This window comes from Budorcas taxicolor, chromosome 5 (genome assembly GCF_023091745.1).
Source record: "Budorcas taxicolor isolate Tak-1 chromosome 5, Takin1.1, whole genome shotgun sequence".
NCBI lineage: Eukaryota > Metazoa > Chordata > Mammalia > Artiodactyla > Bovidae > Budorcas > Budorcas taxicolor.
In genome coordinates this window covers 151,804,560-151,830,387 of record NC_068914.1, presented here as the reverse complement: position 1 = coordinate 151,830,387, position 25,828 = coordinate 151,804,560, and the positions used below count along the sequence as shown (strand labels likewise).

Here is a 25,828-nt window from a genome sequence, read left to right as displayed (position 1 = left end):
GGCAGAGGCCAAGCAGGGCCACGAAGGGGGCTCAGGCCCCCGTGGAGCCGCTGTGGGCCTGTGGTGCAGCAGCTGGCAAGATACGGGCCTGGGAGGAAGCTGGGTCAGCTCGTGATGGGCCTGGGACTGTGGAACAAGCGCTGGCTTTTACTCTCATTGAGGTGGGCAGCTGCTGGGTCCTCTGAGCAGAGTGACATGGTCTGACTTACGTTTTCAGATGGCTTCCATGGACCTCCCTGGCGGTCCAGTGGTTAAGAGTCTGCGTTTCCACTGCAGGGGACACAGGTTCAATCCCTGGTTGGGGAACTAAGATCCCGCATGCCAGAAGACGTGGCCAAGAAATAAATAAATATTTAAAACAAAAAAAGTAAAAGGACTCAGTTTCTGGGTTAGAAATGGACTGAATTGGTGTGAGGGCAGAGTCTCGCTGTCAGAGGCCCTGCACTCACGATGGGGTGATTGGAGGAAAGTTTCTTTTCCAAAGAAACCCGGAGTCCAGCCTCTGTGCTGTAGGAAAATCAAGCAGCCCATGAGGAGGGGAAGCAGGTCTCCCAGCCTCAGCCCCTGCTGAGGTCCCAGCCGACAGCCAGCAGCGACCTGCGGAACGTGTGAGCAAACCCTCCTGTAGGTGGACCCGCCAGCCCCCACTGAGCTGCCCAAGCTGACACCACGTGGGATACCAATGAGCCTTTTCTGTGGAGCCTTGCCCAAAACACACACTCAGGAGCTAAACAGATAATTGCTTTTATTTTTAAGCCGCTAAGTATAACTTTGCAGTAATAAACAATGGAAGTCTCACTACTTACCAAAAAGTGTTTACAGCATTATATACCCATGGTTCCCTGCTTGTGCTCCTTCTGTTTCTCCTATCCTATCTATTCTGTCCCTTCAAGAGTCTCCAACTGGTGAACTCCCGTTCATCCTTCAAAGCCCAATTCAAATGTCCCTTTCACTATGGAGGATTTCCCTAAAATTCTCCCTGCCTTCTTCCCACCACAAGGAGAGAATAAATGTCTTTTCTATCCATACAATGCTGCTAAATACTTCACTTAGACATGATGGCACTCAGCCGAGTGGTGGCTTTGAGACCAGGGTCCCTGGATAGACTCTAAGTATTTATCTCAAGCATCATGTCCACCCTTCCTTCCAATCTGTGCCTCACATCTCCAGGGTATGGTGGGGGGCTGACACCAGGAAGATTCCCTAGAAAAGAGGGTTAAATGTAGGGAAGTTGAGATGAAAGACTGAAATACTCTTCCCCTTGTGGGAATAAAAGCTGGATGTAAGAATAAAGCCAGATGTAAGTTCCCTCCTTCCTGGCCAACAGCTGAGGGCTGAGCCCTGAGGTCTGAAGGTCAGAGGCCTCTCTGAGTTTGGTAACGCCCTTAGCTATTGGTCTGGTCATTTTATTCCTGCTAAGAAATGCCCCCTCTGAAGCACTCAACTCTGAAGCCCTCTGCCTTCCCCACTGGGCCCCTGCAGCCCTGGGGAGTCACAAGTGGTGCAGTAAGGGGGCCCATAGCTGGAGAGGACCAGAGTGGACAATGTGTGCACAGCGAGCTGTGTCTCAGAGAGGCTGGAAAGGCGTATTTCTTTGCACAGCCTGTGGGGGCACACCCAGTGCTTTACCCCACCGTCAGCCTGCTTCTTTGCAAGAAGTCTGTGGGCTTCCCAGCAGATCTGAGGGGCTGGGGAACCAAGTCACCCCCGCATCTGTGATGTGGACAGGACTTCCTAACAGCTGCAGGGCTTAGAGCGTCAGAGTCAGGCAGCGGCCGCAGTGAGCAGGTACCAGAACTGGATGGGGCAGGCCGGGGGGGTCATGGCTCATGTCATGTGGGGGGTCACCCACAGCACACACGGAACACGGGTGCAGAGGGAGGCACAAAAGGGAGCGTTTATTTAAAATAACAGTGTCTGGGGGAGGGAGTAATTAGGAGTTTAGGATTAACAGACAAACACTACTATATATAAAATAGATAAACCAGGCCCTACTGTGTAGCACAGGGAAATATATTCAATATCTTGTAATAACCTATAATGGAAAAGAATCCAAAAATAGTGGTCTATGTGTATGCATAACTGAATCACTTTGCTATACACCTGAGACGTTATAAATCAACTATACTTTAATTTTTTAACTGAAAAAAAACAAAAAATTAAATTAAAAATAAAATGAGAGTCACTCCAAATGACAAACTTTAAGAAGTGGGTGAATACCACAAAAATCACCAAACCTAGAAAAGTCACAGATTCTTTTTATTTGCTAATTGACCAATACCCATCTGTGGCACTTTTTCTAAATTTGTTATGATTCAAAATGAAGAGTATGCAGAATTCCCCTGAAACCCAGCATTCCTAGGAGCTAAATTCCAGCATCTGTAGTGATCACTGCCCCTCCTGACACGCAGCACTGACTCCCCACCAGAGATGCCCAGGAGTTTGTCTTGGGAACCCTTGCTTCTCCGGGCGTTTCTCTGCTTTTGCGGCAGACCCACGCCCTGTTTTGCAGGAAGCAGCGAGTTTGATCAGGACAAGATGCATCAACCAAGAAGCACTCTGACCGGTGGCAGGGGTGGATGTGGCTCATATGGCACTATTGCCAGTTTGGGCCCACAGAGACAAGAATTTTCATCAAATCCTGTTGTGTGTAATTCCTGTCGGAAGAGAAGACAGCATATGTCATGTTTATAATTATTGGCAATCAGTGTCAACTTCTTCCTAACAGGAGCACCAGGCCTGGAGAGAACCAGATCCCTCACTGACCACTCTGTTCCATTGTGGGTAGAATCTTCTGCAGATGAGCTTGTGGTATTGTTTCCCTCCCCTCCCGCACACTGCTAGTGGGGGACGCTGTGAGGTGGTCACGCTGCTGCTGGGGGGTGGTCCTGTTGTGGGGAGCAGCCCTGAGGGCAGGCGGTTAGTGTCCCTGGAGCCACCCTGCCGGGACAGCTGGAGACAACAAGCCAGACTACACAAGCCAGACTCATTGTATCCCCACTCGGCTTCCTCTCGGCTGGACCCCTGTGGCCCACAGTGCCCCCAGCTCCACCTAGGAGGGGGGAAATCAGACAGAGGGCCTGAGATGCAGATGGACGTAGGCCTTGACCAGCAGCAGCTGGACGAGCATTAGGGGCTGAATCTGTGCAAGGGGTGGGGAGGGCGGTGGGGGTGGGGGGGATGGAGCTTCCCAGAAAATGGTTCCCCAACCTAGAACCAGGTGAGATGTGGGGCACTTGGGGCCACTGACTGTGGACATTACCTGTGACCTGGCCAAAGGCAGCGGGCTGGACGTGGGAGCCCAGGCAGAGACACCCTGTCCCCTCACCTCCCTGAGCAAATGGGGATACTCACACGGACCCCAGGATGGCTCAGAGGTTTCAGGAGCAGATTCGTCACAGGGTCAGGGTCGCTGCATCGTCTCCTGGGTCCAGGGACTGGTCTGGCTCTGTGACACGGGGGGCTGAGGCTCACACGTGGTGAGCCAGCCCCCACTTCTGAAACCAGGATAATCCCACTGAGGTCCCTGCCGCCACCCTCCTGCTGCCGAGCGGGGATTAGAGAAGAGGCCGGCGGATTAACTGGCTCATTCTGTCCCAGCCTCTCCTGTCAGTCCCACTCCTGGGAGCCTGCTGCTCAGGTGGGGCCGCCCCTCTGCAGGACAGACAGGGGAGCCCCCTCCTCACACACAGACACTGCAGCCAGGACCCCACTGGAAGCTGGGGAACCACAGGCTTGTCCAGACCCAGAAGCAGAAGGTGTGGGGCCGTGCTAGGGGTCTGGGCAGACAGAGCTCAGGGTCTGAGGCTGCTCCCCAGCCTCATCCCACAGGGGGACCATGCCCGGGCCCCCCAGCATCCATGCAGACCCCAGCCCCACCTCTGTGGCCTGGGCCTCCCTGCGGAAGACAGCGATCCTCCTGTGCCTGCTGTCCAGCACATCCCTGCCCCCAACACAGGGGCAGGTCAGGATCCCTGTGGAAACGTAAGCCTCGAGGCCAGCCCCCTGCCCCAGAGACCCTTTCCTCCCTCCCCTCCCCTCCCCAGCCCATCTCAGTCCTCGCCCCCCAGTCCCCCTATCCGTTTCTCCTGTGAACCTCTTCTCTTTCCCAAACCTCTGCCATTTAGGGCCCCACCTCCACCCCCTCCCCAGACCTGATCATGGAGGTCCCCACAACTCCTGGCACCCTCAGCACCTGGGGGTGATTGCAGGATGAGCGGTTGGAATGGGAGCCGAGTTGCTGGAAGTGACCATCAGGGTCCCCCAAGGATTTGCCAGGAAATCCACATCTCGACATTATGAGGGTAAACAGGCCTAAACTGACCACCAGCTCGTGCAGCCAGGAGTCAGGGGGAGTGAAGGGGGTTCCCCATTCCCTTTTTATGCCTGTCTGCCTCCCTCTTGGCCCCAGTCCTACATTCTGTCACTAAGAGCAGCTCCAGGGAAGCTTCCAGTCATTCTGTGTATAAACTACTGTGTGGCTCCCTGGGGGTGTCTGGTCTTTAGTGCTTAGTTCTGGCGGCTCCGTTAAATACGGTTCCAGCTGGGATGGGTGCAGAGCATCCTGGACTAAAGGGGCTACCTGTTCATCACACCTGAGCCCAGCACGAGTCAGACTGCCGTCAGCCTTGGTCTTACAGAAGGGGGCCCTGCAGCCCACGGATGCCCGGGGTTTGTGTGGGGCTGAGCCGTGCACGAGGTTTGAGGTCCACTGTCCCCATGGAGGGGGTCCCACCTCTACTTTGTCACCTGCCTGTGGCCCCAGCCTCCCAGACACAGCTCAGAGGTTCGGCCTCTCTGCCTCACATCCCCCCACCGAGCCTTTAGAAGAGGAGTCGTGGCCCCAGGGTGACCTGCAAGGGGCAGCTGGAGGACAGCTGGCTGAGAAGCTGCATCTGTGCACGTCCTCAGGGTCTCCCGCCCAACCTGCCGACCCTCAGCCTCGCTCCCTTCTCTCTAGCCCTCGGGGTGTGGGGTTAGGGCTTGGCTCTGGGTGGTCAGCTCTGCCCCTCAGCGGGGTCCTAGCCAAGGTGTTCTGATCATAGTGTAACTGTTGAGTCCTGACGGGTCCTCTGGATCCCTGCCCTACAGGGGGTGGACTGTGTTGGTGTGTTTTCCTGGGTGTACGGCAGTGTGTAATTGTGTGTGTCCCTGTCTACGTGTATGTCTATGTTATGTGTGTCCCTGCATGATTGTGCGGGTTTGTGTATGTGCATCAGTAGGTGTCTGCGTGCAGACACAGGCTTCCTATGTACATGCATCTGTGTGCATCTATCTCTGTGTGTGTGCATACGTGTATACATGTGTGTGCATGAGTGTGCATCTTTGTGTCTTCGTGTGTGTGCATGCATGTGTGTGTGCAAGGGTGTGTGAATGGGTGTGTGCATGTGTGTGCGTGTGTGTACACACACGTGTGTGTCTGCACATGCATGTGTGCATCTGTCTATGTGCACGTGTGTGCATCTTTGTGTCTCCATGTGTGTGTGCATGTGTGTGTGTTCCTGTGTGCGTGCATGTGTGTGTGCGTGCGTGCATGCACACATGTACTCCTTCTGCCCGGCAGAGTGAAGCTGTGGGCAGACACCTTTGGCCGGGATCTGTATGACACTGTCACCAAGTACTCAGGCTCCCTCCTGCTGCAGAAGGTCAGTCCACCTAGGGCGGCTGGGCAGTCAGCCAGGTGATCAGAGCCAGGGACTCCGTCCTGGTGGGGAAGCAGGATGTCTGTGCTTATGAAGGGCCCCGGGGACCATCTAATCCAATCCCCATTTCAGACGGTGAAACTGAGGCCCCGGGAGGGGAATGATTTGCCCAAGACACAGAGCAAGCTGGTGGGATGTCAGCTCAGGGGCCGGGAAGCCAACCCTGAGATGGGATCCGGGAACAAGAGGTTGTGGGGGTGAGGGACCAATGGGAGAGGGAGTGGGTGGGCCAGATGCAGGCCCCACACTGGGGAGCAGGCAGGGGCCAGCGGAGAGCCGCCCACTCAGTGCTCCACCTTGCCTGCAACGGTGTCCTAGCTTCAGGGCCCCTGGGCAGGAGCTGGCAAACCCCCCCATGAGTAGTTCACTGCTCTGTCGATTAAAGATGACCCGCCGGGTTCTCACTAGACCCCTTAAGCTCCAGTCCCCCTGGCATCACGACTTCCAGACCATCACAAAGGAGGGTGCTGCTGTCCCACTGCCCATGGCTGAGGGTCCGTGTTCCCCATCTTCTCCCCTCTGCAGCTTCAGATTGTTTCCTAAGCACTGCTGAAGGAGCCCTTGGCTTTTAAGGTCATGCCTGTCCCCTCCGGCTGTCCTGGCTCTGGGCAGGTAGCAATGCCGGCTGCCCCCGACTCCCTTCACTCTCCCCACCGCCATACCAGCCCCTCAGCCAAGCAAGTTTCCTCTGATTTTCTCCTTCCTCTGACTCATGAGGGAGCTGGAGACGTGGCTGTTTGGGGTGAAAGCCATGGACCTGCAGTTTGGGGAACTAAGTAACTCGTGCCCAGATGGCTTCCCAGGGCCCAGAGAGTGACTCAGCGGCCCTCTTAGCGCCCAGGCTCACTGGCCGAGGGTCAGGCAGTGCCCAGCCCTGCAGCTCACAGGGTGTGGGGTTGGGCACCAAGATCTCGAGCCTCGCAGCCCCTGAGAGCCACCCCTAGAGGCAGCATGTGGAGGCCCAGCCCCTGAGCAGCTGTGTGACCTCAGTTGAGTTTCACGACCTCTCTGGGCCTCAACCTCTCCCTCTGACAGATATGAATCAGAGGACGTCTGATAAGAGAAGTCATTTGTCATCTGCAGGGGAGGTTTTGGAGGAGACAGGGCCATCCTGGCCCCGGTGTGAACATCCAGTGGGAGGGCAGAGGCTGCTAGCCATCCGGGTGGACTTCTGGGTCCCAGAAAACAGGTGTGTGTCTCCATGTGTCTCCTGAACAGAAATACAAGGATGTGGAGTCCAGTCTGAAGATCAAGGAGGTGGATGGCTTGGAGCTGGTGAGGAAGTTCTCGGAGGACATGGAGACCATGCTCCGCAGGAAAGTGGAGGCTATCCAGGTGCTCAGCCTGGGGGCTGGGGGCCCACCCACCCTAGACACCGAACACCTGCCCTGGGCCCTCCCACCACGTCACCTTCCGCCCCGTAGCTCTGTGAGCCACCAGGCTCTTGCAAAGAGGAGGTGGGGTGGGGGCAACAGGAGAGAGGGGAGGGCTGGGGTGGGTACCCTGCCTTAGGGAACAGTGTCCGGGGCTGGAGGGTCAGCCCATGGTGTCAAGAAGGACCTGCATCATGATCTCAGGTTCAGTAGTGGGACGGGGTGCAGAATGAGGGCCCAGGAGTTACCACTGTGTGAATGGTGGGTGGGGGCGGAGGGTGGGAGGGCCACGGGGTGACTGACTGCCTGTGAAGTGAACCCCCTCCCCCTCCTCCCCTCTTCCTTCCCTCTTCCTCCCCACCTTCCCCCTTCCCTCCAGGGTCACAGCCACAGACCCTCCATGAGGGTGCCATGGGGAATCTCCTGCAGAGCAGCACTAAATAAGCTTTGCCCCATGGAACTTCTTCATCTTGCCCTCAGACATGAGGGTTGGGTGCAGGGCAGCAAGGATTGCTCTGCCCAGTTCACAGGAGGATAAACAGAGACCCAGAGGGTCGCAGATGATGTAAAATCCCATCTTCCTGGTAATAAATGCCCTGCTGTGTCTCTACCTCTATTCACTGGGCCTTTTTTTTCCTTTATCTTTTTTTTTTTTAAGTTATTTGTTTATTTATTTGGCTGCACTGGATCTTAGTTGCAGCATGTGAGATCAAGTTCCCTGATCAGCGATCAAACCCATGGCCCCTCCACTGGAAGCTTGGAGTCTTTACTGCTGGATCACCAGGGAACTCCTCTTTTTTTTTTAATATATTTAATTAATTTATTTATTTTTGGCTGCTCCATGAAGCATGTGGGATCTTAGTTCCCCAACTGGAGTTCAACCCCAAACCCCTTGCAGTGGAAGCGCAGTCTTAATGACTAAACCCCCAGGGAAAACCCAATGGCTTTAATTTTTAAAGCAGTGTTAGGTTGACAGCAAGATTGTGAAGAAAGCACAGAGTTGCCATTTACTCCCCTGCCCTCACAAACACAGCCTTCCCAGCTACCAACACTCCCACCAGGTGGTACACTTGTACAATCAACGAACTGACACCGATGCGCCATTGTCACCTGAAGTCCGTAGTCTGCTTGAGGGTTCACTCTTGGGGGTGTGCATCCCAAGGGTTTGGATGAACATGTAATGACCTGTACCCACTGCCATAGATCACAGAGTGGGTTCACTGCCTTGAAAGGTCCTGCTTGCCCCTGGCCACGGCTAACCTTTGGGCTGTGTCCCCAGGCTTCTGTGTCTGACCTTCCCCGGAACACTGCGTAGTTGAAAGGACCCTGTGTGTCGCCTTGCAGACTGGTTTCCTGTCCTGTGACCTGCATCTGCCTTTTGGCCACTGAGACTAGCGCTGCTGTGCACGTTCGTGTGCAGGCGCTGGTCTGAGTGTCTGTCCCCGGTTCTCGTGGGTGGACCCCTGGGAGTGGACCTTACGGGGCCCCTGGCCTCCTTTCCCCGTTCACTCTCCCCCTCGTGTCCCCGCTGCAGAATCTGGTGGAGGCTGCCGAGGAGGCCGACCTGAACCACAAATTCAACGAGTCCCTGGTGGTGAGTCCTCCTGCCCCACAGCCCTGGGAGGAACGACAACTAGAGTCCCGAAGCCCTTCAGGCCGGGTCCCCTGAGGACGGGACACGGGGCGAGGGTGGGGGGAAGAGGCCCAGCATCGTCTTTCAATGCATACAGGTGTGTGTGGACCTGAAGGCTGGTTCTGAACCGCACAGTTATGAATGAACCTTCAGGGTTGGTTCTGAACTGCACGGGTGTGAATGAACCTTCAGGGATGGTTCTGAACTGCACGGGTGTGTATAAATGTGAGGGCTGGTTCTGAACTGCACAGGTGTGTATAAATGTGAGGGCTGGTTCTGAACTGCACAGGTGTGTATAAACCTGCAGGGTTGGTTCTGAACCACTCTGAGTCCTTGAGGAGCCATTTGCAGCCCAGTCGAGCGCCAGACTGCAGGCTGTCTCTTCAGAGGGAAACCCCCTGCAGGGACCCTGTTCTGGGTCCCAGGAGCCCTCCCACTCCCGTTAGAGCTCAGGGTGCTGGTGAGGGCACCTCCATCTGTCCACCTCCCCTGAATCTGTGTCTGCCTGTCTGTCCCAACGCTGGCTGTGTCCACACACCACGCAAAGTGGGGACTGAAGCCACAACCCAGACAGTTTACTTCAAAACCCGAAGAATCAACCATCGGGTCCAACTGTTTGGAACTTGCCCCAAATCAGTGGTGGCTGGACTCCTCAGCCTCCGGTCTGACCCTCTCTCACCCCCTGTCCCTCTCGGTCACCCTAGTTCGACTATTACAACTCCGTCCTCCTCAACGAGAAGGACTCAAGCGGGGCATATGTGGAGCTGGGGGCTGAGTTCCTCCTAGAGGCCAACGCGCACTTCAGCAACCTGCTGGTGAACACCACCCTGAGCAGCGTGCAGCTGCCCACCAACGTCTACAACAAAGGTGCCCACCGGACTGCCCCCTGGGAGCAAACGGGGCCCCTGGGTCAGGGGAGAATGAGTGCGGCTGTGGACGGCATCACTGCCGGCAGTGTGCTTCCAAGTGTGTGCTTGTGTGTGCTCATAAGTTCAGGTGAAGACTGATTTCACCTCCCCTGTGTTGCCCCACCCCACAATCTCACCCTTCAGACCCAGATATCTTGAATGGAATCTACATGTCCGAAGCTCTGAACGCTGTCTTCGTGGAGAACTTCCAGAGAGACCCGACTCTGACCTGGCAGTACTTTGGCAGCTCTACGGGGTTCTTCCGCATCTACCCAGGTGAGGACTCGATGAGGCGTCTCCACAGTCCTCTAGGCTCTGTCTCTGGGAACAAGGCGACATTGCAACCCAAAAAGCATACTTTCAAGTGATAACTGACGAAGGGATGAACTAACAATGCCGTTGGACCCCTCGGTAAATAGCCAATCAATGCCCACCTGGACTCTGGTCCTGCAAGAAGCATATGGGAGGTGGAAAGGAGGGCCAAACAGTTCTGACCTTCAGAAGGCTGCTTCCTCGCTGGAGAAATGGGGCAAAGTCCATGCTCAACAGTGGGAACAAGGTTGAATTGTTGGGTGTTCAGCCCAGCAGACAGTAGGGGAATCTCCCTGGTCTACTGACCAAACAGAAAACAGAAGCCCCTCTGCAAGGTCTCCAAGAGCTCTGCCTCCTGTTACTTCTCATTTAAAAGGATTCACCTCCATAGCTCACACCCACTCTTACTTTAGCCCCCTCTCCAGAAAACCTTGATATGGCCCTATTTCTGAGACAAGTGTTACTCCCTTAATCAATAGAAATTGACTAGAAGACAGATAAGAAATTCAGGCAAACCTTTAAATTTGGGGCCCCTGCTATAACAGTGGGGAGCAAGAGCAAAACGCGGGTTCCCTTGCTGGCTCCCACGGGTGATGAGCTGGTTCCTTTGATCAGGGTCGGGGAGTGGGGTGCGTCCCAGGGTTGGCCTGGAGGGGTGCCTGTGTGGTCTGCTCACACCTTGGTGGTGTTGAGTGCAGAGGACATGAGCAGTGCCCTGCTTTTGCTCCCAGTTCTTCAGAAGTGGCAGCTGTGTTTTTGGTACTTTTCTATCTTGTTGTCCATAATTTGCCTCAACTGCACACACGTGCGGTTATTTTTAGTCTACAGTTTGGTTGTATTTTGTTGCTCAAGGAGACGTTCGTCCAGGTATAAGCACTTCAGCCAAGGGTTCCCAGGTCCCCAGCCCCAGCCCATCCTGAGGGTAGAGGATGGTTCCATGTCCCCCAGGGTTTCTCTTAGGAGGAGTACAAAACAACCTCAGAGCTCATGGCTTCCCCAGGGTGGACCCTCCCATGAAAAAATTGTGTGAAAGTGTTAGTTTCTCAGTCATGTCCAATTCTTTGCAACCCCTGGACCGTAGCCTCCAGGCTCCTCTGTCCATGGGATTCTCCAGGCAAGAATACTGGAGTGGGTTGCCATTCCCTTCTTCAGGGGATCTTCTCAACTCAGGGATCAAATGGTGGATTTCGTCTAAGCCACCAGGGACACTGCTGTCTCTACCCAAATCCACAACAAGTCATTGGTTCTTCTCTGCTCTCTGGCGCCTCAATGGGCAAGTTCATCCCTCTTCTGTGGAACAGTCCTTCAAATGCTTGAAGACACCTCCCATGTCCCTCGTGCCTTCCCCAGGGTGGAATTCCTGCTGCATCGGGGCTCCCAGAGCCGTCAACTTGTCTGCAGACCCAAAGCTTGCCCATTTTTGTCCTGGGTTGTTTGCTGTTCTTGTCACTGGGTTCTCTTTGCAGTCTGGCCATTTCCTTGCATTCCATGGATTCCCTTTGCATTCTATTCACTGTGACTTTTGACCCGCAAAAGTCTTTGTCTGTGCTTCTTGGTGTCAGGGTAGTGTTTTAATGTTGTTTGCTTCTCAATATCTTTGAATTCCCCTGTGAATTCTTCATTGAACCTTTAGTAATTTAACAGTGTGTTTTATAATTTCCAAGTATATGGGGACCGTAGCTTTATCTTTTTATTATTCATTTCTGGTCTGATTCAGTTGTTTGCAGCCAGAGAACACGGTGTATATGGTGCTGATTGTATGAAATTAGTTGGGAGCTAGTTTCATAGCTTAAAATGTCATCAACTGTTGTAAATATTCTACATGTGCTTGAGCAGAATATGAGTGCCTTAATTGTTGGGTAGAAATTCTGCTCACATCATTAGATGAAGCTTGTCAAGTCGTATTATTTAAATTTTCCGTGCCTTTACTGATTTAATATCTGCTTGCTCTTCATTAACCTTTATAACACACTTTTTAAGTCTATTTCGTCTGATATTCATAGAGATATTAGTGTGCTCTTGGTTGGTATATGCCTGATATCTATATATTTTCCATCCTTTCACTTCCAATCTTCTATGTCACTTTTTTTTAGCCATATCTGTTGAAAATAGCATATAGCTTTTCAATTTTTATTCAAACTGACAATATCTGTTACTATTTGGCGAGTTAAGCGCATTTTCGTGTATTATACTGATATATTTGGACATGCTACAATCTTATATTTTAGATTTCTCCTCCTCCTTCTATTTTTATGTTTCCTTTTTGCTTCTTCCTTTCCTTTTTAATGATTTACTTTTTTTTCATAAATTCTCCCCCTCCAATTCTTTTTTTTTCCCTATCACTTCTGAACTTATTCCTGTTTCCATTTAGTCATTAGTCCTGAATGTGTAACAGGGATATATCAGGCACATGTTAACACAAGGTTTTACAATTAAATCATATTTTACCCTCTTCGCAAGCACCTGAGAACTCTCCTTCTTACATCTCTGCCCCCACCCTGACTTCTTAATCTCCCCAAATTAGATGCCTTTACTGTTATCTGATACAAATATCTCGTGTGTGTTCCTGGGCCTTTTCAGATTCTAAGAAAGCAAGGCCATAGAAATGAAGATATCTCCCTCAAGACGTGTAGGCAAGCAGAGCTCTTTATTGAAGAGAGACTGCGTGTACCAGGGTGAAGGCAGGAAGGGATTCCAGCTCCCCGAGGACGTTCAGGGAAGGGGGTTAAAGGACACGTTGGGGAGGGGCCCTGGGAGCCCGCTCATCTCCCGCTCAGGTCTCAGATTGATTGGCATCCAAGTGAGCTTTTGAGCATCACCAGTCTAGTTTCTTCCTGGTGCGCTCATGCCAGAGTCAACTTCAGCCTGCAGCACGGCCTGGCCTCTATACCTGTGGGCTATGAGCCCTGAAGGGGGTTATACAGTGTGGGGGAAAAAAAAAAAAAAATATATATATATATATATATATAAAAGAAAGGAAAAAGGGGGAAAGAAAAAGGAAAAAAGGGAGGGAAACGAAAAAGAATATCTGGTTTCAACTAGTCCGAGGTCCACGTGCTTGCAGTCAGAGGTCTTCATCTGTGGGGAAGCCACTTAGGAACTTTTGTCGGGCCTCGCCCATGTCTCTTGGGGCACTGGGAGTTCAGGAGTTTGGGGAGTCCTACCTGTGAAGTGAACTCAGCTCTGGATCTGGGCAGTTGAGGGTGTGTCCATTCATCAGCTGCTCCTGCCTTGCTGCCCCCTCAGTTTACAGGGTGTGATGACTGGTCCCACACACACTGTCCACATCCCCAGCTGGCCCTGCCCCAGGGGTCCTGGCCATCCTGGGATCAGCACCCAGCCCGGGGCTCTGGGGCAGCCTGGCTGAGTGAGGCCTTCTTTTCCCCAGGCATCAAGTGGACGCCAGATGAGAACGGAGTCATCACCTTTGACTGCCGGAACCGCGGCTGGTAAGTGACCCCAGGGGCCCGGCCTCTGGGGCTGGTGTCTCTCTGCAGCCTCTGGGTTTTGCCTAGCTCTCCCCCAGGGCCTGTTCTGCACCCACCCTGGGGCCTCAGGTCTGCAGAACTAACCCAGCACAAGAGAAGAAGAGTGTTTGTCTGTATCACCCCACAGCTGCTCTGTTCCAGGACTGACCACAGCTGTCCTGCCGCCGGACACCTCCTTCCAGGGCCCTGAGCTGACTGCACACCCACCATTGGCCAGGTTCCCTTTCCCCCCGCACCCCTCTGGCAGATCTATAACCAGGTCTGGGGGGTCCGGCTCCCTTCCTTCCCACTGGCAGATCCCCCTGGAACTCAGGCTCACCCAAACCAAAGAGGACAAGGGTCACTACCAAGACCTGACCGTCCCCACCTGACATGCTCGCTCAGTGGGCACAGTCCCAACTGTTGCCCCCACAGTGGCTGCCAAACAGCTGGCTGGTTCTGGAAAGCCTGGGGATTGACTTGAGCTTTGAGACAGAGTCTGAACAGAAACAAGAGAGACCCAGCCAACAGTGGTTCTGACTCTGGCTATCCCACCGCCGACCTGTCCCTCCCCTTTTGCTAAAGGTACATACAAGCTGCCACCTCCCCGAAGGACATCGTGATCGTGGTGGACACGAGCGGCAGCATGAAGGGGCTGCGGATGACCATCGCCAAGCACACCGTCTCCACCATCCTGGACACGCTGGGGGAGAACGACTTCGTGAACATCATCGCAGTAAACACGCCTCCCATTCGAGAAATACTTCCACCTGCACCAGAGTGACCTGTACCTAAGGGCACTCGACGCTTCGTCCCCTGGAGCTGGGGGGCCTCCCACCCAGGATGGGCTTCCAGGGGTCCACAGTTTCTGAGGTCACATGGGAAGTGCGTGTGGCCCTTTCTCTGAGGCAGCAGCTCTCCTTGGGCTCTCAGATGAGTCTGGGGTCTGATCTAGATGAAGGACCATGAGTAGACCTCTAACTCAGCCCCATCCCTGTGCCCTTGGTGGCATCACCCTGGAAAGACCCTCCTTTCTGCAGGATGGGAGACCCCCGGCTCCCACTTCCTTCGTCCCCAAATCCAGACACGTCAGGAGGGAGGGGCCCGCAGTCACCAGTCCTGATTTTCCTGACGACTGCGCCAACTGCCCCCAGAAAGGGATTAAGTGGAGGGAGAGACAGACAGACAGAAATGGAGAGAAGAGTTGCGCGACTCCTGGACTCTGTGAGCTCCAGGAGTGGATGGCACCCAGCCAGCCTCCCCAGAAGATGCCCAGGCCAGGACTCGGGAGAGAGTGTTCAGAGTCAAGGCTCTGCTGTTCCCGGTACTCCCTTCCCTCTACTCAGAGAAACTGCCAAAAGCGTAGAGTCCCCAGGATCATATTACACAGGGGCCCGGGTGAGCCCACCCCTGACCCTCCATGAGTTGTGAGCTTCGTGACTGGGCTCTGACTTGCCAAACTGACCCTGTGTGCTCTCTCCTCTGCCCTTTGGCCTCTGCCCTCCACCCTCTGCAGTATAACGACTACATCCACTACATCGAACCTTGTTTTAAGGGGATCTTGGTCCAGGCAGATCGGGACAACCGAGAGGTGGGTGTACCTGGAGCCCGTCCGGCTTCTCTTTCCAGGGGTGGGGGTGGCCTTGCCCCCGGCCACTCACGGCCTCTCAGCTTCTCCTGGGGGCTTCTGAGAAACCTCTGCTGCAGACGTCCAGCTGTGAAATTAGGGGATGGGTCCTGCAGTCATGCTCTTCTGGGCAAGTAGCTCTGCACAGCCTCTGAAAGAACCACCAACGGTGAAAGTTCCCAGGCCCAGCGACTGCTGACCCTCCTCTAACTTCTTATCTCCAACAGCACTTCAAACAGCTGGTGGACGAGTTGATGGTCAAGGGTGTGGGCGTCGTGGACCAAGCCCTCCGTGAAGCCTTCCAGATCCTGCAGCAGGTCTGATGTGTGTTGGGAAGCACAGGGCACGGACGGGGCAGAGGAGGCAGGGAATCACAACCACGTCTCCCCGCAGTTCCAAGAGGCCGGGCAAGGAAGCCTGTGCAACCAGGCCATCATGCTGATCACCGATGGGGCCGTGGAAGACTATGAGCCGGTGCTGGAGAAGTACAACTGGCCGGACCGCAAGGTTCCTCTCGGGGAGGGGTGCCGGGGAAGGGGGGCCGGGGGAGTGCCTCCTCCTGCCGTGTCTGCATGCTTGGCCCATGAGACCCAGGGTGACGTTCCAACATCAGGGTGACCCCAGAGCTCCACTCAAGGGCACAGAATAGGGTGAGGATGGAATATTATGGGCTGTGAGCCTCACCAGGCAGACCCCCACACCAGGCAGGCATCCCCCCATAAGCCTCCACACCAGGCAGGCATCCCCCCTGCCATGAGCCCAGGCCCCGGGCCCTTCCTGATTAGAGGGGCTGAAAGTGCACAGTCCAAAGCCCAGCCCTAGACCCAGATGCGGCCAGGCCCCTAGCAGCCGGGACTCAAGCCTACCAGGTCTCGTCCACCAGGTCCGGGTCTTCACCTACCTGATTGGGAGGGAAGTGAGTTTTGCTGACCGCTTGAAGTGGATCGCCTGCAACAACAAAGGTGGGTGATGACACGTGAGCCAGGGTGTCCGGGGCCTCTCCTGAGCACAGGTGCTGAGCCGGGGCTCTGGTGCGGAACCCAAAGCGGAGGTGACTGCATCCACCCGCTTCCTCCTCGGACAATCAAGATGGGTGCCGATTGCTCCTTGCAGGGCTCTCACCCCATGACACACCCTCTAAGAGGCACCCAGAAGTCGGGACTTCGGGTCTGCAGAAGGCGGGGGGCCTCTCTTCAAATGAGGTTTTACCCAAACTGCCACACGGAAAACCAGGCAGACAGGGGGACCGACACTTCAATGTGCTCTCTGGTGTCCAGCCTCCATTCCAGCCGCTGCAGATGAAGCCCATGGGCTTGGTTCTGCTCCAGACTCAGGGCACAGGCCATCGCTTTCTGTAGAATAAGGCTTTGTGTATAGAAGCCTTCATCTCTCTCTGGCCAGAACCCGATACCCAGGCTTTGCAGTGCTGACTCAGGCCCCTCGACCCCAGCAGGATGTCCAAGCATCTGCTCTGGATGGTCCCAGCCCTGGGAAATGGACGTGGTCAGGATGGCAGGGACGGCCCTGACTCTGTTCGGAAGACAGGGAGGTGGGGCGGGGAGACACACCCGCGAGCTGTCAGTGAGGGGACAATCTGAACTGAGCTGTGGGCAGAGGGGCACAGGCTGCCCAAAGTGTGGGTGAGGGGGCAGCCCTCCTACATTTAGGCGGTCAGGGCAGGCCTCCTGAAGGATGTGTGTCTAAGGTGAGACGTAAGAAGTGGTAGGAGTGAGTCAGATGCGCAGAGCGAGGAAGGGCATCGAAGTGTCTGAGACAAGAGGCGTCCTAGAAGTAAAAGCGGCCCAGCTCCCCAGAGCTGGGGAGAGCGTCCTGTGGGTGATGGTGAGCAGACGCGTGCTAAACCAGTCACAGCCTGTACGGCGTTTGCCTCAGCTGCAGCCCCCTCCCCATGACTGATGGAGGACTGTGGTTAGAGAAAGGAGGAGGGAGGCTCTCTGCAAATAGGCCTGAGGGGTGGGATAGGGGGCAGGCAGTGAGGAGTTCCAATATAAAATCAAAAATTAAATGTTGAAAAATGCTATTCGCTTGAAACTAACACAGCCTATCCCTTTTCCAGCGGATCTTCCCGACCCAGGAATCAAGCCGGGGTCTCCCACATTGCAGGCAGCTTCTTTACCAACTGAGCTATCAGGGAAGACAAAAGTCAACTAGACTCCAACATAAAATAAAAAATTAAAAGACCCGGGACAGAGCTGTCTGCCATGGGGTGCACCCCTGCAGGACAGCCCTGGGGGATGAGGGGCAGCCTTGTGCCCTGAGTTGAGGCCCTGCTGCTCCCAGGGCAACTCTAGATCTTGGCGGGGTGGGGGTTCTCCCAAGTCCAGGCAGGGCCAGGCCTTCATGTCCTGGCAGCCTCACTGCCCCAGGAGAGGGTGGCCTCAGGGGAAGCAGTGCCCAGTGCCTGACCCAGGGCAGCTCCCAGCCGAGAGCTGTAGGCAGCTGGGGGTGTGCACCTCGCGTCCACAGCCACCCTCTCCCCGACCAGGCTACTACACGCAGATCTCCACACTGGCGGATGCCCAGGAGAACGTGATGGAGTACCTGCACGTGCTCAGCCGGCCCATGGTCATCAACCACGACCATGACATCACCTGGACCGAAGCCTACATAGATAGCAAGGTGGGGCCCCAGGGAGCAAGCGGGGGCTCCTGGGTAGGGGAGGGGTGGCCAGAGCACCTCCTGGGGAGGCATTGTGGAGTGACCTCCCCACCGGCGGCCACCCCCCATTGGACAGAAACGTCGGCCCCAGACTGTCCCTCCTCCATGGTCCTTGCCTGCCTCCCTGCCCTCTCCCACTCACTCCAGGAAGAAAGGGGACTGACCAGTGGTTCAGACACTGCAGCTTAACCCGGCAACCTCCCCTGGACCCCGGTGTCCAATGAGACTCTTGTAGGTCCCTCCAATGTAGGACCAGACTTGGAAGGTAGATGGTCAGATGAAATGTCTAGGAAAGGGACAGTCCTGATGCTCCTCAAACCTCATCATGAACACAGACCCCCATGTCAGGTTGGGATTAAGAGAGACCTGGGAACAACGGCTTCCACAGGAGGGACATGTGTTTCCCTTTCCCGTACAGGAAGCCTGGAGGTGGACGACGAGCTCCCTGGCCCCTCCCACTGCCCCCTCCCATGCCATCCCTGGGGTCTACCTTGTGCAAGCAGCTACAGGGGCTCAGAATGGTGGCAGCCACATTCTAGGCTTCCGGTGGAGGAGGGGAGGGGCGCACACCCCACCTCTAAGGGAAATGTCCGTGGAGTCTTACTGGACACTTAACCTGGCATCTCAGTGGCCAGAACTTGTGCCCCGAACTTGTGCCCCGGTGGCTCCTCGGCGTGTCCTCTTGCTGCCTGAGCCTTTGTTCCTGGGCTCGTGCACAGAAGGACCTGTCCTGTGGGTGTGCCTGCCTCCTTGGCGTGGCCGAGACAAGACGCCTGGGTGAATGGGTTCGGGGCAGGACCGTGGGCTCAGGGCTCTGAGACCCGCCCTGGCTCAGGGCTTTGCTTGCTGTGGTGTCTGCCCCAATCCCCCTCCAGCCCCCTCCCCTCCAGCCTTTCTGCCAACTCTCCTCCTCATTCAGAGAAGGAAAGCCTCCTTGGGGGCAGTTATTGTGTCCCCATCTGCAGACTCTGTTCTGTCGCCCACCCCCCATGACAGTTCTCCACCCGCAGGCAGAGAGCCTGGCGCTGCTGACCACCGTGGCCATGCCCGTCTTCAGCAAGAAGAATGAGACGGTGAGTGGCCGCTCGTGAGCAGCTGCCAGGTTCGAGCTGGGGCCGCCGGCCGGCATCTTTAGACCCAGGGTTCTCGACACGGCCTCAGGGTCACCATGGGCGTGTGTAAACACAGGTTCCAGGCCCTGTGCCCAGGAACCCACGTCTCTGGGTCGGGAGGGGCGGGGCGGGATCCTCACTTCCGGAAGCTGCCTTGTGATTCTGCTCACCCAGCCAGGTGCTGGCCAGCTGCTCTGGACGTGGGACCCTGCCTGGGGATCCTGGGCCAGAGGGGTCACCTGCCCGGCATCCAGCAAAGCCACACTGACCCTGCGGGTGTGGGCAGGCTTTGACTTATCTGTGAAGGCTCTGGTTGGGGGGTTTGAGAGCCTCCACTCCTCTGTCTGGCCAGAAAAACTTTCCTTACAGGCCCCATGTGCTTCAGAGACACCAGCGCTCAGATTAGCGCCCCCTCCCCCCGGATCCCAGTATTTCAGCCTCTGCTGTGAAGGCTGATATTTCATTAAGCTCTGTATTTCATTTAAATATCACAACTTCCGCGTTAATACAGGACAGTAATCTTCCCAGCTTGAGGCTACTCCTGGGGCCTCTTCTGCTAGGTCCTAGGTTTTTATTCCAGGATCTCAGCCTAAACTCTAACTGCAGAGCAAGGACCACCTGAGGTGCAAGTGGCTTCCTCTTGAGGGTCTGGGAGGGCTGGTGGTCCAGCCTGGCCTCGCGCATGGGAAGCCAGGTCCCCTGACACCAGCGTTTCCTTCCAGCGGTCCCACGGCATCCTCCTGGGCGTAGTGGGCTCTGACGTGGCCCTGAGGGAGCTGATGAAGCTGGCGCCCCGGTACAAGGTGAGCCTGGATCAGCCCCTGAGTGGGGTCACAGGCCCCCCAGGAGCCACTTCAGCAGGCTCAGGAGCCTCCCTGCAGACAGTGTGGCTGAGACCAGAGCTGGGACGGGGTCTGCATTCCTCCTCCTAATGCCCCCCTCCCCAGACACTCCACCCCTGACATGCCACCCCCATCCGCCACACAGACACACCTCCAGACACCCCGACATCCTGCCTTCCTGTCACACACCCAGACACTCCCCCAGACACCACCTCCCACATCCTGCCTTCCTGTCCCACCCGCACAAGTGCCCCCCAGACATCCCCCCGCCCACACACACACCCTCGATGTGCAGGCACGGAGCAGAGGGGACGGGGGCTGGGGCCCCTGGGACCCTTGGCCACATCAGCTGCGTCCTGCTCTGTGGCCTCTGGCACTTCTCCCCATCCTGGTCCTCCTCCCTGCCGAGTCCCACTCTTCCTGCACAAAGACCCCCTGATGCCCACTCGATCCCTGTCTCCCCAGCTCGGGGTGCATGGCTATGCCTTTCTGAACACCAACAACGGCTACATCCTCTCGCATCCTGACCTCCGACCCCTGGTAGGTGCCAAGCCTATTTGCCTTGAGGTCTTAACCGTACGGGATTTGGGGACAGTTCATGTGTGTGTGTTCAGTCATGTCCGACTCTCTGCAACCACACAGACCGTAGCCTGCCAGGCTCCTCTGTCCATGGGATTCTCCAGGCAAGAGTACTGGAGTGGGTAGTCATGCCTTCCTCCAGGGGATCTTCCTGACTCAGGGTTCGAACCTGGGTCTTCCAAATTCTGGGCAGCTCCTTTACCATCTGAGCCACCACACCCAGATTTGGGGGTAGTTTATAGAAACAGTTGAAACAGTGAATGGATTCCATTTAAGAACCCAATATAGGGACATCCCTGGTGGTCCAGTAGTAAAAGTCACAGGGAGACAGATTTCTCCTCTGGATGAGGAAGAACTTTCTAACAATTAGAGTCCCAAACCAGGACAAGCTTCTCGTCAAAGGAGATCTCCCTCCGAGGCCTGGAACCATCCGTCACAAATGCTAGCCAGGGCCCCTCTGCCTCGGGTGGAGGAATGGCCGAGATGTTCTGGTTTATGGCTTTGCCCCACGGGCCTTCTGGAAGGGCTGGGCTTGAGCGGGGCCTTGTGCTAACTTCAAGTCTCTCCCCTGCCTGGCCTACTCAGTACCGAGAGGGGAAGAAACTGAAGCCCAAGCCCAACTACAACAGCGTGGACCTCTCGGAAGTGGAGTGGGAGGACCAGGCTGGAACAGTGAGTGGCGCAGGGGGAGAGGGTGGGTGGCTGGACGGCAGGGACCGGGGGTGAGGAGTGCGTAGGTGCTGAGCTCACCCCGCTCCCTCGGTGGAGACTTTCTGGGCCCAAAGCAGAACTGGTGCTGCTAACAGATGGTTCTCCCCATGGCCCTAGAGAGATAACAGCTGCTCCCTCCGAGGTTGAAGGAGCTCGCGTCTGTAGCCGCAGAGTTTGGGATCGGGCGGCTGCAGGCCAGCCTTGGTGTCAGGAGCTCCTCCTGGAGGAACTTGTGTCTGGAGGGTTGGCCACAGTGTCCCTCACTCATTAGCCCACTGGGAGCCTTATCTTGGTGAATTCTAGAATTCCAGCTAAGGGGAATAGAGCCCTGGAAGCAGATCTCTTTTCCCACCTGGGCTCTGCTCGCAGGGGAAAGGGGAAAACCAAGCGTGTTCCCAGGGTGGACCTCTAAGCCAAGGCTCAGAGCCTCCACACTCCAGGGTGTGCCAAGCAACTGATTTTGTTTTCTTTCTCCTCGAAGCTGAGAACGGCCATGATCAATGGGGAGACTGGGTCTCTCTCCATGGACGTGAAAGTCCCGCTGGACAGAGGGGTAAGCGCTCCAGGAAAAGGCTGAGGTCTGGTCCCAGGATGTGGCATCCTGGTTAATTAAGGTTGGTGGTGTTGACAAGGGACCTGGCTGAATCAGAGAGTAAATCTTGAGAACTTGCTGGAGCCTGGAGGGCCCAAGCGAGGGGCCCAGCCCAGCCAGCATCAGCCCCACAGAGCTTTGGCCAGGGAGTGACCCCTCTTCAGGGCTTGCCTCTCAGGGGCCTAGGGTGAAGCTGCAGCAAGCCCAGCCCTTCACGGGTCTTCTTTCTGCCTTTCATGGATGCTAAGTTGCTCAGTGGTATCCGACTCTTTGCGACCTTCCCAGACAAGAATACTGGAGTGGGTTACCATGCCCTCCTCCAGGGAATCTTCCCAACCCAGGAGTCAAACCTGCGTCTCTTATGTCTCCTACATTGGCGGGTGGGTTCTTTACCACTAGCGTCACCTGGGAAGCCCTCTTTCTGCCTTACCTGCCTGCTAGGTGGCCCTTTTGTTGTTTATGGTGGAAAGGGGGAAGGCGTTAGTCGCTCAGTCGAGTCCAACTCTTTGCAATCCTATGTATGGACTGTAGCCTGCCAGGCTCCGCTGGAATTCTCCAGGCAAGAATACTGGAGTGGGTTGCCATTCCCTTCTCCAGGGGATCTTCCCAATCCAGGGATCAAACCCAGGTCTCCTGCTTTGCAGGCAGATTCTTTACTGTCTGAGACACCAGGGAAGCCCCTGGAAACAGGGAAAGTGACAGTTAGTTTTGCAAACTGTTAGCAGCTCTTGTAAAGCATGTCATCTGTGAAGAAGTTAAAAATTACTGTTGATCCTCAGAGCTGATTTTCAGGAATGGGTCCACCCAGCGATGCCTTCCTGTCCCCACAGACTCGCTTGTCACTTACAAGGCACGGCTTCCTCTTTCCGTGTAAAAGGCCCCACTGGCTGGCACTGACTCTGCATTGTCCCTTGACATATTTACAAATGTCACCTCTTCCCTCCCACTGCCGCTGCCCTTTCGCCTCCGAGGGAAGAACATGGGCATCCGTCGGCAACGATTAGACCCAGCTTCTTTCACAGACATGGACTTTCCTGGAAGCCAAACATGGAAGCCCTAGGAAGGAAAGTAACTCTCTGCATCCCTTTTAGATGTGCAGGCTGGCTCTCCCTGGGACCTGCGTCAGTTCTTTGGCCTCTGCCTGTTGTTTTCAAGCTCTGGACTGAGAGGGCTTCCCTCAGGCAGGCCGGTCAGCATCTCTGATGACCCATCAGGCCCAGTAGGTCCTTCTCGTGAGCCAGAAAAGGCAGAGGTGGCTTCCAGGCACCTCCACCCTTATCTCAACCAGACTCCCAGTCACAGGTGTCGGGGTGCTCCCACCTCAAAAAGAGGTGAAATAAAGACAATTTCAAATAGAGGAGATAAAAGTTCATCCCTAAGAGAAATACTTAGGAAGTTCTTCAGGCAGAAGAAAAATGACACAGATGGAAACTTAGATCAACACAAAGAAAAATGAGCAGCATTGGAAACGATAAATGCATGGGTTAGGATAAGATTTCATTCGTTCTTTTAACTTCTCAAAAAGACAACTGTTTAAAGGAAAAATGTTGCTGTTGTGTTGTGGGGTTTGTAGGGTGAGCAAGCGTAAGATAACAGCCGCAGAGAGGGAAGTTACCCCATTTCATTAACACACGAGAAGAAACCAGCACTTGACTACCCCAAAGCATGCTGAACACGCTTGATAAAACCTCACTGGGAGCAGAAGGAAGCATCCTCAATCTGATAAAAAACAAACCATGTGTGGAAAAGTTCACTTTCAGTGGTGAATGACTGAACACTCTGTGAGACTGTGAACCTGGTAAGGTGTCTGGTTTCACCACTTGCGTCCAACATTGCCAGGGACCTGGCGAGAACCTGTCTTTCTAATAAGGCTGGGCAACAAAATAAACGGCATGAAAAGTAGAAAGGAGAGAGTAAAGCTATCTTTGTTCACAGCAAGATAATTGTTCACATAGAAAATCCCCCAAATTTGCAAAACAGCTGCTGGAACTAATAGATAAATTTAGCCAGTTCACAGAACACAGAGTACTATTATAAAAATCAGTTTTACTTTTATATATAGCCAGAAACATTTGCAAAATGAAAATACTTTTAAGTTCCAATTTCCACAGCACAAAGAATATAAAATAGGAATAAATCTCACATATATGACCTCTACACTGAAAGCTACATAACACTGCAGAAAGCACGTCAAATAAAAAAATTAAATAAATAGGAAAGTATAACCGTGTTTATGGATTGTAAGATCAATACTCCTAAGGTGTCTATTCTCCCAAAATTCACCTATAGATTCAACACAATCCCAATAAAAAAAATCTAACACACTTCTAGACAAAGGAGAAGGTGACTCTAAAATCTATGTGAATATGCAAAAGACCTGACATGGCCAAAACTATCTTGAAAAAGAAGGACAAATTCTTTTTGATGGATGATTCACAGTACCTGATTTCAAAGCTTACTTCAAAGCGGCAGTAACCAAGCAGAGTGGTACTGGCATGTGAATAGGCAAATGGATCCATGGAATGGAGACTACGGAAATGAAACACACAGGAAAACACACCAGTCGCCAGCATATTTTCGATAAAGACACTTTGGCAAATCAATGGAGAAAGGAAAGACTTTTCTACAAATGGTGCCGGAACAATTGAATAAATGTATCAAAAGTCACTGAGATATACTCATACCATACACAGAAATTAATTTGAATGTCGCTCAATTACAAAGCTCTCAACGTAAAAGCTAAAACTATAAGGCTTCTAGAAGAAAATGCAGACGAAAATCTTTACAACCTGAGGTTATGTAGTTTTCTTTGACAAAAATACCAAAGGCATTAAACATAAAATAACATTTGAAAAATTGAATTTCATCAAAAAACAGTTCTGTTCATCCGGAGACACAATTAAGAAAATGAAAATCCAGACATAGGCTGTGTCCAGACCATAAAGAACTTCTCCAGATTACTAACAAAAAGTCTAACAATGTAATTTTAAAAATGTGGGCAAGACACTTCAGCAGACCTTTTAGAAATGAAGAGACAGACATGACCAACAAGCCCATGAAAAGCCCAACCAGCAACTTTAGTTGTCAGGGAAATGCAAATGAAAACTACTCCCATACCCTCTAACATAACTACAATTTGAAAGACTGATAATTCTGGCAAAGATGTGGAGAAATTGGAGTTCATACATTGCTAGTGGAAGTATAATGAAATAATTTGGGGAAGTTGGCAGTGTTTTATGAAGGCAAACATAATTTGCATATTTTGCAAAGGAATTCCTTCCCTGGTACTTACCAAGAGAAATGAAGACACACGTCCACAAGAAGAACGTTCACAGCAGCTTTACTCAAAACAGCCCTAAACTGGGAACACCCAGATGACCACCCACAGAGGGCAAACCTAGAAGTACGCAGCGGTTTGCCCTCCCTGAAGTACTTGCTGTTCGGCAGGGAAAGGAGCACAGCGCTGACATGCTCGACAGCACGGGTGGGTCTCAGGGACGCTCCATGAAGCAGAAGTGGCGGCGAAAGGGCTCGTGCTGTGAGCACAGCAAACCTAAGCCCTGGGGATGGCGGTCAGAGCAGAGCTCGCCCAGGAAGGCGGCGGGGGGCGGGGGGGGGAGGGGGGGGGGGATGGGGGGCTGACCGGAAGCAGGCTGAGTGATCTCAGGGGCTGCACACAATCCCTATCTCAGCCCGGGAGGCAATCCCACAACAGCATACATTTATCAAAGCTGCTGAAATGATACATCTAGATGTGCGCATTTCAACTTCTCTTCAATTAAAAAAAAGAAAGAAAGAAAAAAAATGTTAATGCTCTCCAGTTTCAGTCTCAAACCAGTCCCACTTGGAGCCCATCAGTGCCCTGGCTGGCCCCCAGCTGCCCCCATGGCTCCCAGACCCCCCACCCAACTGGGAGAGGGTCTGCCTGAAGCAGAGGGGGCCAGAGGGCATCAGGCAGGATGAGGCCCAAGCTGGGAACTGTCCTTTCTCGTTTGGTCCACAGCTGGTTTCCTACTGAAACAAACCTTTTTTGCTACCTTCTCACTCTGCGTCCCATCCAACATCTTACTCCAGTTTCCAACCCAGAAGAAAAGCCTGAAAAAAAAAAAAAAAGGCAAAGGGGATAAGGACAGCCCCATGGCCAAGTGCAGTGTGCGGCTTTCCCAGAGGCATCCAAGTGTGTGCAGATGGTACAGCCTATGGGGCACTGGAGCCCAAGTCAACTCTGCCCTTCGCGCCCACTATAAACACCCTCACCGCCTCCCAGCAGCCCACTGGGGATGCTCTTGTT

The 25,828-nt window shown here is 54.0% G+C and overlaps 1 protein-coding gene across 1 annotated transcript in view; it reads left to right on the top strand.

The window, feature by feature from the left end:
* The first annotated feature begins 3,838 nt into the window (after positions 1-3,838).
* CACNA2D4 (calcium voltage-gated channel auxiliary subunit alpha2delta 4) overlaps positions 3,839-25,828 on the top strand; it is a 65,555-nt gene continuing 43,565 nt past the window's right edge. Inside the window, exons 1-18 of the mRNA XM_052640635.1 lie at positions 3,839-3,984; positions 5,564-5,645; positions 6,921-7,037; positions 8,610-8,669; positions 9,413-9,575; positions 9,761-9,892; positions 13,317-13,377; positions 13,981-14,131; positions 14,912-14,986; positions 15,250-15,339; positions 15,416-15,529; positions 15,906-15,984; positions 17,529-17,677; positions 18,712-18,774; positions 19,536-19,616; positions 20,121-20,195; positions 20,820-20,906; positions 21,427-21,498. Coding sequence (XP_052496595.1) covers positions 3,839-3,984; positions 5,564-5,645; positions 6,921-7,037; positions 8,610-8,669; positions 9,413-9,575; positions 9,761-9,892; positions 13,317-13,377; positions 13,981-14,131; positions 14,912-14,986; positions 15,250-15,339; positions 15,416-15,529; positions 15,906-15,984; positions 17,529-17,677; positions 18,712-18,774; positions 19,536-19,616; positions 20,121-20,195; positions 20,820-20,906; positions 21,427-21,498 — 1,797 coding nt within the window. The remainder of the gene's footprint in view (positions 3,985-5,563; positions 5,646-6,920; positions 7,038-8,609; positions 8,670-9,412; positions 9,576-9,760; positions 9,893-13,316; positions 13,378-13,980; positions 14,132-14,911; positions 14,987-15,249; positions 15,340-15,415; positions 15,530-15,905; positions 15,985-17,528; positions 17,678-18,711; positions 18,775-19,535; positions 19,617-20,120; positions 20,196-20,819; positions 20,907-21,426; positions 21,499-25,828) is intronic.